Raw genomic sequence first — 17,260 nt, 5'->3', positions numbered from 1 at the left:
CCCATGGCTGGAGAACACTGATTTTTCAGATGCTCAGGAGCTAGCCCAGGAAAAGAGGGACCTCTCAGACAACCTTACAGGACAAAGGGAAGGCATTTCAGGAAGGGTAAATGAGGGAGGCTGGGCCCGGGGGCCAGGACGCCAGGACCAGGTTGGCCTGCTGCCTCAGAGGCCCTGTGCTGGAGCTGGCCAGGAGGATGGAGAACGGGAGGGCTGGGCCAGGTGAGGGAGGAGGTAGTGCTTGTCTTCTGTTCAGGAGGTGGGGCACAATGGAAGGTTGTTGGATGGGGAGACAGATCATGAAAGAGATCTTTGGTTGTGGTCCTAGAGAACGGGTCCTAGATCCAGAGCAAGATGAGACCCATCTTTACTCATCTCCCCAACACTTGGTGGAAAGCGAGGAACTCCCCCATGGAGCATCCAGAGGGAATTCATTCTTCCTCTCTCCTTTTTGGCTTTGTTGCAGCCATTGCCAGACTAGCACTGTCCATCAGGCAAGTCTTCTAGAGCTGAAAGCTTGCCCCGGAATGAGGTGGCATAGACTCTCTAGTGGCAGTACCTAAAAGGGGGACTTGCTGCGTCTTTCTTGAAAAAATGGCCCTCAAAACTCCTGAAGGAAAAGGTCTCCTAGACGATCCTATCCTGGTGCCCTTGTAGCTAGGAATGTCTTCTGTTCTGGGCCCCATTCTTCACAAGGGACTCGGAAACATGAGCACAGTTCAGAGAGTAAGCAGGCTCAGGAAGAGTCCAGAAACCATCAGACGTGAGGGTGGGCTGTCAGACGGGGCCGTTCAGCCACGAGGAGGTGAGAATCTGGACGAGAAAAGGGGTCCTTGTCTTCCCAAGTAGGACTGCTGTGTGCCATGACACCAGACGGCCAAGCGAGAGTGAAAGGGGAGATTTTCTACAGAGCAAATTCTGCAAAGAAGAACTTTCTAGTGCCTGAGGTTGCCCCTGAAGGAAGGGGCTGCCTCCTGAAGCAGTGCATGCTCGGGAAGCTTGCGAGCAGGGACTGAACAGTGGAAAAGGGGATTTCTGCATTGGGTGGGAGGGAGAAATAAAGCCCCGCCCAGTGCTAAGAGTCCGTGATTACACACAGGGATCCAGGATCTCTGCCAGGCCACCCACCCTCTGACTGGGTTACCGAGATGGTCTCAGAGTTGTTAATGGCTTCCAGCTGTATCCAAGATGCACACTTTTTTTTTTTTTTAACCCTTATGTACCTGGACAGAGCAGAGTTGCGTTTCACTCAGACTACGGAGAGAAGTGAAGTTAGAACTCCTGCTCTTCTCCTAAACACCCCTCCCAGTCGATCTTGGCCATGCAGGGCTGGGCCAGCGTGCAAGCCCTTCTCCTGGGGGCGGGGTGGCGGTGGGGGGCAGGTCTGATCGCAGGCTAAAACAATTTGTGGTCTCGGTTAAGAAGCCAAGCCCTGTGCTCTGAGCAGCCTGCGGGTTTTCTCCTCCCTACCACAGGTGGCCTCCTCTCCAAAGCTGTGTTCCTTTTATCTTTCATTCTTTTCAATCCTGATAGTCAAGGCTGCATTTACTATTTTGAGCCGTAGAATATTTATTTATTTTTTTTTTTAAAGGCAATTTGGGGCCTAAAGGCACCAGTGTCGTCTCTCCTGAAATTAGTTAATTGATCCCTGGATGTAATTGGACATGCTCAGCTCCCCTCCCTTCTGCACCCCATTCCCCACTCCCCCACTCCCAAATGCATCTGCTCCTTCACATGGACACAAAATGGAAGCCTGCCTTCTTGGTTCTCAGGTATTTGAACTAGGAGCTGACCGGCTCTGTGAACTGGGATTTAATGTGGATGTGACTTTGGCTCCCAGAGGTTTCGGCTCTCCTGGCAGGCCAACCCAAATTTTCTGGAGTGGAGAAGTTAAAAGGGGAGAAATCTAGAAGCTTATTTCATGAGTGTTACACAGTGATCAAAGCTACAGAAAGACTTCAGGGTATTCACAGTACAGGAAGGGGTTTTCCATGAAATAGTTGGTTTAAAAAGACAAGGGGGAAAAGGTCACATGGGAATATTTTGCTTCCTGCTAATCAAGTTCCCCTTTCCCTTAAGGGGTGTTTGTTTGTTTGTTTGGTCTCAGTTTTTACAAAGGCCTAGAAGTACCTTAAATGAGATCTGCTTTAACTGCACCCAGTTCGATCAGTAAAATCAGTGACTTGACGCATAGCAGGGAAAAAATTAAATCAAGCACATACGCTCATGTGCTTTGGAAAAACAGGGTGCAATGGCAAAGTGTGGCTAAAGGTCAAATATTTGTTAAATTTGTACAGAAAATTAAGCTGGAGAGAGTGAGCTAATTAAAAGTAATTGCCAAAATCACTGGAAAGTGTAATGTCTGAATCCGGCCTCTGGAAGTGGCAGCCATTTGCATCTTCTTGGCCACTCTTCTTTGAGTATGGAAACCACGGTTTAGTTCTTTCCAGTATTCCCCCGGTTGTTTGTGAAGTCGTCTGTTTTCTTGTAACCTCTGAGAATCTTTCCTCCATCCACTTACGGCCCAAATGAAGTGATTTCTCTTTGCATTTCCTCTGAACACTTTTGAACTATTCGATCCTACAGCTTAGGTTTTCCTTTTTCTTTCTCTTTTGTTGTTTAGATTCATTTTCGTGTCTCCCTTCACCTTTCTCTGGATGTTTTCTCAGATGTGCAGAAATAAGACTTCTTTAAGAGGACAAGTCAAAATTAAGGCAGCTCAAGAGTACCCCACTGTTAACCTCAGGAGACAACTTAGTTAGAAGTCATCAAAAGGTTTCCTGCCAGGAATGTTTTCAGAAAGCAAGGCAAGAGCCTCTCCCATTCCTTCCTGAGTCGTCACCGTGGTGGTGAGGGAGCCCAGAGATCCTGGGGTTGCCCAGAGCTGCTTGGGTAGAACCTTTGCACAGAGACCTGTTCCTCGGCCATGTGTTCTTCTTCTCCCTCACAGGATGCCTTGCCTTCTCATGGTCGCTATCACTTTCATGACACAGCTCAACATCAGAGCATCACAGAATCCGCCAAGGATTTCTTCCCAGAGGCCCTTGGCACCAGCCACAGGCAAAAGAGAACCACCTGCAACCCGGATAGTTAGAACTGAAAGATGACCTTTAGCTGCACTCCCTGAGGTCCTGTGATTGCTGTATGGATCTCAGAGGGTCTGTGGGCAAAACCGGTAGTGTCTGAGCCACTATTTCACGCAACACTGGAATCTTAGAGGCAGCACTGTGCGTCCTTCTGCCCTTCTGCCCTGCCTGATCTAATAACGGATCAGGTGATGGGTTATCAGACCAGGAGATGTCACATACAATAAGCCAATGACACAGCAGGCCAAATCAAAGGGAAGACTCTACTTCTTGTTTTCCATTCATCTTTTCGCTGATCCCAGGCAAGCTGTGTTGCTTTTGGAAAACAGATTTCCTAATCCATTCAGAGAAAGCCATTATAAGCTCACCTCCTGGCTGTTTAGAAGAATTGTAACATAAAAGCACTTATGCAAAAGTAGTTTTCATATGAAAGTTGATTCTGTTAGGCTGTGATATTGAACTAGAGCAAAATCCTACTTTAGGAGAATCATACAAAAATGTTAATTTAATGAAACAAAAATGACCATTAAGTAAAATTTGAAGATGAATATTTCCATCTCCTTGACCCTGACACCCAGTGACCAAATCATGGTAATCTTTCCTTTATAGTGACTTCTTTTGCAAAGCATTCTTTCCCATTTTTCTTAAACAGTCCTCAAACTACCTCGAATCTCTGGGTAAAAACACATCAATACCTTTTTGCTGCCTCTGAAAAAATTCTAAAATCCGTAAGGCCTTTCCACAGTCCCTTCCACAGAACTTTTGGGCTTGCCACTTACAGTTGCTGGTACTTTTCAAATGCCTATTATCTTGCAAACTTGGCTTGGATCATTTCTCACACCTGGAACCCTTTTTCCTTTTATCTGTTTAAATACTACTACTTTTCAAGGTCCCAGTTTCACTTGTAACTTCATTCACCTACTAGAATATATACCCACAAAGGCAGGGATTTCTGTTTTGTTTACTGCTGATCAAGAATGTCTGCTGAGGGGCGTCTGGGTAGCCCAGGCTGTTAAGCATCCGACTCTTGGTTTTGGCTCAGGTCATGATCTCAGGTTCATGAGATCCAGCCCCATGACAGGCTTCATGCTCGGCAGGGAGTCTGCTTGAGATTCTCTCCCTCCCCATCTGTCCCTCCCCACCACTTGCACATGCCCTCTCTCTATCTCTTTCTCTATCAAATAAATAAATAAAATATTTAAAAAAAAAAGAATCCTGAATGAGTGAATGAATGAAACCAGTCCATTAGCAAATCTTATTAGTTTCATTTCTGAAGCTGCTATTCCTCTCTACCTCCATGTTGGTCCAAGTCACCAATATTTCCTGTCTGGACTATTAACATAATAGCCTCGTATCTTGTCTTCTTCCTTCCATGTTGCCTTTCCCTTTGCCCCAGTCCTTTCTCCATTGCGCAGCCAGTGTGATATTTAAAAAAAAAAAAAAGTAATCACATTTCATCAATCTCCTGCTTAAAACCCTCACTAGCTTCCTATTGCCCTCAGGATAATGCCCAAGTTCCTCGAGATGTTCTACAAGGCCCTAAAAGATTGGTCTCTGTACTCCTGTCTACTTAATCTCCTACCACTGGTACTTGGTGATGAGAAGGTGCCAACCAGCAAAGGTCTAGAAGAAGGACCCTCCAGACAGAAAGAGGAACCAGGGCAAAAACCCTGATGTGGGAATGGGCTCGGTGGTTTGAAGAACATAAAGGAGGCCAGTGTGTGTAGAGAACAGTGGATGAGGGAGAGAGGGGTCTATGATGCAGTCTGGGAGGTAAGCAGGGGTCAAATAATGAGAGAATTAGATGAATTAATAATCCCGCTATAACCAAGATGTCAACAAGTGTTCTTGCTCACACTCTTTTCAGGACTACATGTTAGTTTTTTTCACAAGAAATTTCTTAATAAGCCTACTTGGGATAGAGGCTGAGCTTCCAAGGGCCTGTATGTGGGCTGAACTCTTCAGAGAGGCAAGGAGAAACATCTACCCATAAAATCGGTTTGTTATTCAGGAGAGAGTGGGTGGGGCATGAGATGGTAAGGGAGAGAGTGTGAGGGTAGAATGAGGAGCTGGTGGAAGAAAATTTTACGATCCACGAGGTGACCTCATCTGTTGGTCCTTGAAAATTTGTAGTAAAGACTCCAAAATAGATAAAACTTCAGATGCAGGGAAGTTTCTTGTAGGAGTTAGTAAAGTAGCTGAGTCACAGGGCAGGGCAAAACAGGAAGGCCATGGGAACACAGGAGTGACTAGGTAGAGAAATCATGAGGAAGTACACTGCAGATTCTCCAGAAATCATGGCGCATGCTCCAGACTTCTAAAAAGACTATAGAATTGGTATTTACACAGGCTTAATCTGGCATTTGAGGACCCATGGTGGCCAAGCTAACACTGGGATGATGAAATTATAGCATTAGTTCATGGTGGCGTTGGATTTGAACTCTGATGTCTGATTCCAGCACTGTCCCACGCTCTCACGTGAGCCAAGCTTTTTGCCAAGTTGTGAAGCCGTGGGGGGGGGGGGCGGTCAAAGAAGTATTTTCCTCTGGTCATGAAAGATTTCTCAAGAAGACCATATCAAGCAATAGTTGAGGGAAACATAAGACATATGATGGAAAATGTTTATAAAGACAGACCCAGTAAAGAGCACGTGCCTCAACAGGTAACTCCAAGCTCAAGCTTTAAGCACATCAAAAAGTCTGTGAAGTTTGGTCCTTCTAACCAGGCTTGAGACAATACCTTTATCCATATGCCACGGAAGGACAGCGATGAAGGAGTGATTGGATAGCGGAGGTTCATCTATCTGTGGCAACACAGTTTTGGGCAGCTGCAAAAGTTTGTGTCTCTAAAAATAACCTATTTCTAGTTCACTAAGGACTCTAATACACATTTTTTCACTTGATCTTTACAAAACCTTGAGAAGTATATTGTTTCTATATTTCAGAGAAGTGAGTTGACTTGCTCAAGCTCAGGTATCAAATAAGTGGCAGAGGGAGGGCCTGAACTCAGGCCCTCTGGCTCTAAAGCCAAGACTTTGCCACCTCCACCTGGTTGCTCTTTCCATAACTGAAGAGAAAGAGTTAAATTGCTCTTCCCTACTCTAATCCTACAGGACTTTTCTGAACACAAAGATCACTGACAACCATCAACAGGTGAATATTTCTTGCATAGAGGTTATGTGTATGTGTGTGCACACACACACGTGTGTGTATGTGTGTGTGTATGCATCTGTGCATTTATCCCATTGTTTTCCTGTTATTCCTGAGAATTGCCATGGTAGAGTTTACCAATTAAAAAACTGCACCTCTCTTCTCACCCCTAGAAGGAGGGCTAGAAAGTTAATCCTCTTCCATTTTCGTGGTCTGAGAAAGGGCACACACACCTATCTGTGCAGAGGATGCACGGGTGTTGGCACCAGGTGTCTAAGAAGCTAGCACACACTGGGGATTACTTACAAGTTGCTGCAGCTAACAACATGCGAACCTACTCAAGAAGCTGTGTGCGTGTTATACCCAAATCTGACAACCACCTCGAGCTGTATCTCTCTTCATCAGTGTCCAATGCACTAAATAACCAAGCCCCAGAACAATTACCTCTTCATGCCCAAGGCAGCTGGGAAATCAACCTTTCAAGGTTGATTGCAAAGATCTTCCATGCTTTACAAAGTATTAAGGTTAACTTATTGGAGAGAACTATGTGAATTAAAGGTTACATTTCACCGCAAGCTAAGACTATTTCAACAGACTCAAACGTAGTGAAATATTTCAGAATGTAGCTTCACTGCCTGTGGAGAACATCCTGCTGTTTATCTTGCTGATTGTTGTCTTCATCATGTAGATGGCTCTGAAGACTCTGAGGGTCCCACCGTCTAATGAATGGCCAAGAACAAACTTCTCTGAATGGCCTTGCCTAGTCCAAATGCACGTCCCAGCTGCATCTCCCAGGACTTCCCCCATGCTTAAACCAACCACCTCACTCACTATAGCCTGACCACACCTTCCACTTTTTCCCCAGGATGTCTGGGCTTCGTCTACCTGGAAAGCCCTCCATCTATCTCTGTCTGTAAAATTCTACTTATAGCTCATGTCCTACCTCAAATGCTTCTTTGTGAAATCAGTATGAACCCTACTCATATATCCCTTGTTATTCTTATGTAATAATCACCACATTTTGCTTTATTTTATAGTGGATTTTTGTTGTTTTTGCTGTTCATTTGTCCATCCATTCAACATACACTCAATGAACACTAATTAGGTCTTCGTGTGCTTGGCATTGGGCTCCTTGCTCAGCGGAGAGTCTGTTTCTCCCTCTGCCTGCCACTCCCCCTGTTTGTGTGCATGCTCTCTCTCTGGCAAATGAATAAATAAAATATTTTAAAAAAGAACGGTGATAAGTACAAAACAGAGGAAGTGCAGCACACACAGGAGCCACCTAAACTAGTTTAGTGTATGTTTGGCAATGGGAATTGGGTCCAGAAAGTCTGACCTCGGCATAACTTTATTTTATCTGACACAAGATTGGGTGCTCAGTGAAGTCAGAGAGACTGCAGGCTGGAGAGCTGGTAACATGTTCTAAGGAGCTGATCATCATGGCTCTCACTGGTGTTATGCCACCTCATCTGAACCCACAATTCGCTGAAGCCATTGCTTCTGAGGCTATTCTGGGGCTTCCTTCCATGTAGAAAAGCTACCGAGGAAATTTGATAACTTAAAAGCTTTTTTCTTTCTCTACAGGCACTGACGGGCAGGGATTGTTCGAGAGTTGTTGGCAGACATAATTTAAGGGGAAACATATGATGTGTTTATTACAGTGTGGGCTGAAATATTCATGAGTTGAAGAGTAGGCCCTTTTTGAACACATAATCTACACATAAATGAAGTTAATCCTTAAAATTCATAAGGTATCATGACTGCCTTCGGAAAAGTGTTATGAACACACCTAAATCCTTCAATCATTATTTGAGGCTTTCCACAATCCAGAAAAATGTAGCCACATTTTGGTCATTTGTTATAAAATGCTTGAACAGGTTTGTGCTGACTAAATCTACCACTGACATGCCTCTAAGGAAGGCCAGCTCCATGGCTCCGAAACATAACAGGGAAATGAGAACCTCGGAAAATCACCTCTAAACATAAACTTGGTGAAACTCTCATTTCATATAGTATGGTGAACTTTACCATGGACCATATAGCAGGCTAATTTATTGAGACATTAACTTACGTTTCTTTTCATTGTATTTCTTCCCTCATACTATTCTTTTTTTTTTTTTAAGATTTTATTTATTATTTGACAGAGAGAGGGAACACAAGCAGGGGGAGTGGGAGAGGGAGAAGCAGGCTTCCCTCTGAGCAGACGCCCGATAAGGGGCTCAATCCCAGGACCCTGGGATCATGACCTGAGCCAAAGACAGTCACTTAAGTGACTGAGCCACCCAGGCACCACTCCCTCATACTATTCTAAGAAGGTAGTCAGCCATTTGTCTTTAAACACCTCTGGAACTCAAGGTTGTAAGAGAGAGGGCAGAGTTGCCCAAAGAAAACTCTCCCTCAGGCACTGCGAATTAGTCCTCCAAATCCCCCTTGTCTGAGGGCACTGGGCTTGGTTGGCCCAAAGAGTGATGGAGAGGAAATGATCCGAGACTGGGAAGGTGGGAGTGGGCAGGACGGTCCCAGTAAGGGAAATGATCCTGTTCCCTAACAGCTGCCTTGAAGGAGCATCATCTTGGAGCAATACCTGGGGTGGTGCCCCTTAGGCATGGGACTTCCCCATCTTTCCTAAGATGCCACCAATTCAGAAAACAATGGAGTGCCCAACTTCTACAGGTAACATGGCTTGGACACTGAGCAGTGCAGGGGACCTCCCTGGATGTTGTTGACTGCACAAGGTTTCCAGGGGCTGGCTCGGGGAAGGAGGAAGCCCCTGTAATGATGGAATTTTAATTTCTCAGCCCCTGGAAACTGGCAGTTTGGAGTCCGACTTGATTTGATTTAGAAAATGAAGTGGTGATAAGCCAAGTATGGTGGAATAACATTGTGCCCAATACAGCTGTGTATGGGAAAGCAAAATATCAGCTTGAAATGAATGGTCATGTGTAAGTAGGAGGAAGAGATTTGTAAGAACTTGTCTTTCTTTCTTTCTCTTTTTCTTTCTTCTTTCTTTCTTCTCTTTCTTCTTCTTTCTTTCTTTTCTTTCTTTCTTTCTTTCTTTCTTTCTTTTTCTTTCTTTTTCTTTCTTTCTTCTCTCTTATCTTCTTTCTTTCTTTCTTCTTTCTTTGTTTCTTTCTTTCTCTCTTTCTTTCTTTCTTCTCTCTCTTTCTTTCTTCTCTCTTTCTCTCTCTCTGTCTCTCTCTTTCTTTTTAAATCTTTGTTTTTCCTTTTGTAAACCCCCCATTTCAGATTATTTTCTACATGTACTACCTTCTCGTTCAAGGAGCCCCAGTGGAGCTGAGTGATGTCCATGAGGGCCCCTGGGAGGGCCACGGGCAGACCAAAGAATTGGAAAAAGGAAAAGGAGATAAGAAGAACAGAAATAAAAAAAGAAGTATGGGGGAGAGAATGTGACAGTTGCCTAAAGCAAAATGACCCTACTTGTACACCGAATAGACGCACTCATATGGCGTATGGCTTCTGGCCAGACCAAAGGAAGATACCCATGCTGGTTCCTCCTTTCCTGTTACCTGCACAGCTCTTCTACTCTATTTCCTATTCGGTCAGCCTGTGATCATCCCAAACCCCCTCTGCCTCCAGGCAGCAGGGATTCTATTCCTCCGCCCTGGCTGGCTTAGCAGGAGGGACTGGGAACAGCCTCCGGGGTGGAACCTCACACAGACCTGCATTTCCAATCTGGCTCTGCCAACTCGTGCACTGGGTCTTGGGCACTAGATCCTCAGGACTCAAGAGCCGTGCTGCATGCGTAGTAGGGTCAGTGTCCACCGACCAGAACTCTTGGATCACTTTCTTCTTGTTACTTCACCTCCAGTCCTCTGGGTGGTGAGGACCATCCGTCTTGCAGGAACACTGGTGCCAGTGTAGGGCTGGCTAGAGGAGAGGTCAGAGGGCACTGAAGGGTACCCATGATTTTACATTCGGATCTGGAAGCAACCCTGATCTGGGATAGCTCTCTGCTCCACGGGTTCTTGGATGTCAGCAGGCACTGGAGATCCTGAAGGGCTTGCTAAACACAGAGGGCTGGACCCCGGCCCCAGCGGTCTGATTCCCGCAGTCCGGCTGTGGGGTGAGGGGTGGTGGGGGGGGGTTGGGCAGAAGGTCGCAGGTGCTGCCTCTAGGAACTGAGGGGCACTGGCCCAGGCTGTTCTCACACCGAGGCCAGAGTGATTTGTTTAAAGCCTGACTTTTATGATTTCCCTTCTCTGTTTAAAACCCTTTAGCAGCTCCCTGTAAGATGTACTCTGAGTATCAGCTGTAAGAGTAAAACAGTGACGTTACCTCCAGAAGGAGCTCAGGGGCAACCAGGCATACAGGAGACAGGCGCATTCATCTCTCAAGGAGATAAGAGATGTAATTGTTCTGTCCCCCACTTGGCTGGACTCCTTTGTGTGAGATGCCGCTCAGACATGGTAGACACTTTCACGGTATACCCATGTATGCGTATAAATCTCCAAGCTTTTTCTCACTAACAAATGGCGTTCTCTCTCTCCTCTCTCTTCATTTGTTGGCAGGGAGGGTTTTTTGGTTGGCAGGATGGTCTTATTTCCCTAGCACAACCCTAACCAGCTTACTCTTCTCTGGGAACCACCCTGCAGCCTGGGATGATGCAATGAGGTCCTCTCTCCCAGGAATGTGGACAGTACTGAGAGACACAGTGTGTACAGGGGGCGGGGGGGGGGGAGATGGGGAGAGGAGGGACAGGGAGGGAGAGGGAGACAGTGAGGCAGACATGTAGAGAGAAGTAGAGGTACTGAGGGCTTGTCATCTGGGGTACAGTTCCAGTGAGTTCTAGCTGCCAACCCGCCGTGAGCCGCTCCATGTCCTACAAAAATCCCTTTTGGATTTATGCTAATTGCAACCAACATAACCTGCTCGAGATATTCCAGTTGCCCTCATGAGGATGTCCAGATTCCTGGACATGGTAACAAAGCTCTCCACGATCCCATACCTGCTTACCCCCTCTCTTATCTCAATACATTCACTTCCTACTCTAGATTTCAGTCATATTGGACTACTTTTTAGCTCTTTCCACTCTCCAGGCCTTGGGCATGCTGTTTTCTCTTGCTTGGAACACTCTTTCCTCCCCATCTTTGCCTGGTCTATACCTATGTGGTCTCACATATCAGTGTAGGTGTGTTGTTTCCTCCAGGAAGCCCTCCCAGATATACAGCTTCTTCTCCATGTTCCTGGAGCACCTTTAGCTGCCTGGTGACTTGTCTTTCTTTCTCCCTAGATTTTGAGCTCTGCAAGGGCAAAGGCTGAGTCTCAATCGCTATTGTATCTGGGTGTGTAGCATAGTACCTGGTACTTGGTGGGTACCCAATAAATGCTCGTAAAGTGAATGAATGGTGTGCCTTCTTGCCTTTGGTCACCTACCCCAGTGGCAGACTGACAACACTAAAAAGAAAAAATGAAAATGGCTTTGGCTTCAAGCTATAGACTGTCAGTTGTTAATACTCCTGAGGTAAAGAATCAGATACTGCCATGGTTTGGGAATATCCTATTACCTTCATTGTATCTCCCCCCCCCACCCCCTTATTTAATGATTGTGCCAGGGTTTCTAATTAGAGAAAAGGCCTCATGCATTTATTGATTCAAATGTGCTGCATCACCAGGGAGATTTTGAGTATAAGGTTAGAATTTAGCATATCAGAAACTCAATCCATTTGAGGTCTCTCAAAGAGGTTTGCCCTTGGGTCATTTAGCACAGCCTTTCATAGTCACTGAAAACCGTTGTCACGGTAATCACGGAACCTTTCATGATTTTTGTGTATGAGTTAATGAAGATACTGGAAACAGCCCAAAGGAATTCATACTTGGGTGTGCATTTGTCTCTATATTAACCCAATCATTGTTTTGAACACACATCTGCCCCTCGGCTGATTCTCTTGGCTCTCGGTACTGACAGGAATAAATAAGCAACTGACTCCTTTTTAGTATTTTAGGCTTGGAGGCTGTGGCTGGCTGCCCTTTTGGTCTCATTTCAACAGGAAATCCCACATGGAGGGTTTAAAGGAACAGAAGGAAAAAAGAATGGTGTGTGAAGCAAATATCTTTCTTTTATTTCGGATTATCAATGTTGCTGATTTCAAGCATCTAAATTTAATGCCTATAAAGAAGTTTCAGTTGTAGAGAGCAGAGAACATTAACTCTATCTATGGCATTTCTTTTATGGTCCTTTATAAATATGCCTTAACTAGGCCTCCGTCAAGCCTACAAATTTAGGTCCAGATATCTCAGTGTGCTTACTGCATTTGAACGTGAGCATTTCCTTCTATGTCCTGTCCTGCTAGTGATTTTCCAATATCCATTCTTCCTTCTTTCCTGTAATACAACCCCTTACTTTTAGCTTTAGGCATGTGGATGCTTGAAATCAAGACATTTCCCATTCTCCCTTAATGCTGGCTAGTGGTATTTAAGGAGAAGTGGTGTATTTGATTTCCTGGACTTATCTCTAAAGCGGTGGGTATACATCCTTCTTCATCCCTTCCTACCGAATGGAACATGGACATGATGGATGGAGCTGGGGCACACATTTTGGACAATGAGTTGAGAGCCATGTTGAGGAAAGCAGAATGACAAGGTAGAAGGAGTCTGGGTCCCTGAAGATGGTGAAGCTTCCATAAAAGCCCAGACTGACTATGCTTACAGGAAAGAGGAAGAAACTTAAGTCTTATTTAAGCAGTTGTTATTCTAGATTTCCTGTCATCTAATCTTAACTGATATACCATCCAAAAATGAAATTTATTTTTCCTCTATCCACTGATTAGGTGTGAAGCCTTCTGGGCTTTGCTGTGAGATTTACCTTCTGATCCCAGAGCATGCTGGAAGGAGGGCAGATTTGTATTAGCGAGACTAAATTTTCTGGTATGGGGAATTGACATTTCAATGGCAAGAAAATACCTACTCCAGCTTAGCCATAGAGACACAGTGTTGCCTGGTCTTTGTATGTGCATTTTGAAATGTTCCAATATAATGGAACCACATATCTCTCACCTAAAGTCAGCACTCCTATCCCAAATGCTTTTTGGAATGAAGTAGGTGATAAATAATAATCATTACTAATCCGTCTGAATGCAAAGCAATTGAAGTAAGACAAAAAGTCCCCAAACCTTCCAAATTATCTGAAACAAGTACAACAGCCCTCTACATGGAAGGCACAAGCCTTATGCTAATGAGGAATTGCAGTTTTACTTACCGAGCTTGGGCCTTTTGATCTTCTTGGTCATGTCTTTATTTGAGTGTATTCCAGTTGCCAGCAAAACTACATGGAGGAAATGAAAGAAAATCTAATCAATATCATTTTACCCAAACACTTTCTCTCTTTTGACCCTTATTGTTGCTTCCATCACATGTTAAAATAGTCTCATAGGTGGAACTAATGTTCCCTTAAATGAAGGTTGAGGAACTAAGATGAATGGTTTGTGTACTTAACTTGGCCCCTGCTGAAGGCCTTCCAAAAATACCTCCTGGGTACCTGTCCTCTGTTCTGCTGCTTTGTATTTCACCACACCGAGTCTGCCCTCTCTAGTCACCAAAGGAGGAAACCAGGGACCCGAGAAGTACACTCATTTGCTTGGTGCCAGAAATAAATGATGGAGGTAGGGTGAGCACCAGGCCCTTCTTGGGTTCTTTCCTCTTTTCCACACTGGAGTTCCAAATGGCTAATTTTCAACTGGTCCGAGAATCCATGTGCATGCGTACGTGCGCGTGTGAGGGAGGTAGAAGGAAGGTAGAATGGAGGGGCTACAGAAAAGCCCAGGGGAGGGCCGTCTGGGAAAGGATACAAGGGGAAAGTGGGCCGGGGAGAAGAGAGGGACTGGTCACAGGGTCTGAAGGGAGACCACAGTGTCCCCTGGTGGTCCGCTGTAGCAGCACCAGCTTCTGTACCCCGTTAAGGCCAACTGCGCTGTAGCTGACCTTCCTCCTCAGAAACAGGAGCAGAGCAGCTTTGGGAGACTGCTCTCTTGAGGAAGTATAACAACGGAGGAAGAACGGGGAACTCTTTATTCTTTTTAGTTCAAAGTCGCATTACCAGCTTGAGCCTTGTGTTTTTAAAAAATAACACTGACCAGTTTTTTCTTATTACCAGAATCGTACATGTTCCTCACAGAAGAATGTAAAAAACACTAAGAACAGTACAGAAAACATAGATGAACACAAAAGATCTAATATTTTCGTTTTTTCTGTTTGATCATGCTCACACTGTTTACAATGTTTTTTAACTTATTTCTACTTAAGGATATATAAAACATTTTTTCTTGTCATTAAATGTTCCTCTCACAGTAATTTTGAGTGCCTGAAAGGATTGCAATGTATGGATGTACCATAATTTAGTCCACTTCTGACAATATAAATAACTTCCTCTTTGTCCTGATCCTTTGTTTTTTCCTTTATTTAGAAAAATAAAGATTTTTATTTACTTATTTGAGAGAGAGATAGCAAGAGAGAGCGCAAGCAGGGGAGAGGGAGAAGCAGGCTCCCCGCTGAGCAGGGAGCCCGATGCGGGACTTGATCCCAGGACCCTGGGATCACGACCTGAGCCCAAGGCAGACGCCCAACCGACTGAGCCACCCAGGTGCCCTTATTTCCTTTAAATAAATTTCCAAATAAGATTTCTTGTCTGGAATATATGCCCACTTAGAATTTCGATATGTATTGTGAACATTTCTCATAGCACTTTTTTATTAGTAACATCTGAAAAAGCTCATGTCTCTGTCCCGATGCTAATTCTACCTGTAGATGGAAAAGCAGTGTTTTCCTTTCAAAAGGCTAGCCAATTCTCCATTCTTCTTCCTTCCTCTCCAAGCATCCTTCTACCTCACCCACTGCTTAACTTGCCTCCATTTTAGCCACTTTTTTGAGAAACTCACTTTCTGGGTAGGGTTGGGACTCCAGAGGTAAATGTGGAGCGATAGAGTAATCAAAATAGGCATTCTGCTTCGTGGTGTGTGTGTGTTTATCACAACACAGATATTCAATTTAGGCATAAATGGAATTAGGAATTCTTGATTGGCAAATAACTTTGAAGGAAAATGCCACCAGGGTTTTTAAGAAAATTTTTATTTATCTTGTGATTATCTAGCTAGTCTGCACCAATGATGCAACTCCTGAATTAGCCCCAGTTTTGACCAGTAGCATGAGCTGAGGCTGGACAGTTGACATACCATGTCTTGCAAGAACAGACACATGAAAGAGAACTGAGTAGGAACCACAAGTCTAGCCAAGTGGAATGAAGGCAGACATTTTTTAGGTGTTATTTACTTCTGGGGTTTGGGTGGGTGTGAGTGTCCTGGAGGTCTAATTTTTTATAGTAGTCTCTGTGTCATTTAACTCTGTGCGAAGACACGTCTTCATTTTATACACAAAAACAACGAATCCTAGAATATTTTAAAGAACAAATACTAAATAAATATGTTAAAGAAAATTAAGCAAGTTAATTAGAAGGAGTAATTGAAATAGTCATAAATTTGGGTATCAATTCTTCTGGAAAATCAAATACTGTCCTTCTGGGCCTCTGTGCCTGTGGCAAGTGGTTTATAAGTCTCCATATCATTAGGACTATAAATATTTCAGTAAGACCACCCCATCACTCGCATTTGCTCACCCACGACCCTCCAGGCTGAAAACCTGCATAGCTGGGTTCAGTTTTACCGCAGTGGTTAATAAAGTCATTATTTTCAATGGTACACAGAGGCCCTTTCCTAGGCTTAGGTGCTTGTTAATTAAAACTCCCCAGAAACCACTCCTCAAGGGGAGGGCTGGTCAATAGGCTGAAAATGTGCCTGTGCCCCGGAGTCTTCATTTCTCATCTGTAAAGCTTCTCTTGCTACAGTGAGGTGTGAACTGAGTGTTGAATTCGGGAAAGGGAAAAATCAGTCTTGTGTCGCTTTTCTTAGGAAGCCAGGCAGAGCATGGGGATGGATGACTGATACTCATTTCAAAGTACAAAGTGGACCACAGGTCTGAAAGCCATTCCCTTCTGCGGGAGTTGCTAGTTATTAGGGTACTGAGGCCATTAGTGTCTAGAAGGCTTGAGGAAATTAAGTCTAGAGTCCAAAGTTCCAAGGCAATCATGGTTTATGAAATTTGCAGCAATACTTCTCAGCTGTTAAAAATTCAGTGTTCTAGTTTTGAATAACATTGACTAAAGTTCTCACCCTTTGACAGCAGTGCTTGAAATTTCAACACAAACTGAATGTTGAAATTACTTTTTCAAATAAAAGATTTCCTCCCACTTCTCACTCTCTTCCTCTCTAGAGTAGCCATCCGTACAGTTAAGATGGCTGAGGCATAATTGTTTTAAAATTCAATTTAAATAAATTATCATCCAGATAGCTTATAGATAGAGAAATGCAAATGAATTAGCTTAAAACAATGTTCAATCTCATTAATGGTAAAAAATGCAAGCTAAAGCCAAACAACAGGATAGTTTCCCATATCATGTCAGTAAATACTGAACACAAGATTATACTTAATCCTGGCATGAATTTGAGATTAGGACACTTAGGTACACTGCTGGTGAAGCTAAGTAGGTGAAGTCATTCTGGAAAGCTATTTGGTAATATATTTCAATAGCCTTAAAAACAGTTATATTCTTTGTCCTAGAAATTATACCCCTAGGAATGTATCCCAAGTTATAATTAGAGATATGGACAAAAATTTATGTAAAAAATGTTCACTATAGCATTATTGATGATGGCAATCTGGAAATAGTGAAATGTTGGAAATGTCCCAACAGTAGGGGTATTCTGAGCATTTATTACAAATGATGTGTTAAAGAATATTAGATGAACTGGCAAATGCTCAGCTCTAAGCTGAAAGATGATTCTGACAAAATTAGAATATATGCAGAGAGAAATAAGTAGAACAAACATACCAAATGTTCATAATGATGGCATTGTCATTTCTATTTTATATTTTGTATATTTTCCCATTTTATAGTATATTCCATATATAAATCCCATATTTTATAGAGAATATGTTTCTTTTACAATTAAAAAGGAC

The 17,260-nt window shown here is 43.8% G+C and overlaps 1 protein-coding gene across 3 annotated transcripts in view; it reads right to left on the bottom strand.

Moving 5' to 3' along the window:
* The window catches only part of VIT (vitrin), a 101,422-nt gene that overhangs the window by 58,001 nt on the left and 26,161 nt on the right, over positions 1–17,260 (bottom strand). For all 3 annotated transcript variants that reach the window (XM_027620445.2, XM_027620446.2, XM_027620447.2), the window contains exon 3: positions 13,452–13,517. In XM_027620445.2, coding sequence (XP_027476246.2) covers positions 13,452–13,517 — 66 coding nt within the window. The remainder of the gene's footprint in view (positions 1–13,451; positions 13,518–17,260) is intronic.

The sequence above is a fragment of the Zalophus californianus genome, chromosome 8 (assembly GCF_009762305.2).
Source record: "Zalophus californianus isolate mZalCal1 chromosome 8, mZalCal1.pri.v2, whole genome shotgun sequence".
Classification (NCBI taxonomy): domain Eukaryota; kingdom Metazoa; phylum Chordata; class Mammalia; order Carnivora; family Otariidae; genus Zalophus; species Zalophus californianus.
This window is presented reverse-complemented; position numbering and strand designations above follow the sequence as displayed.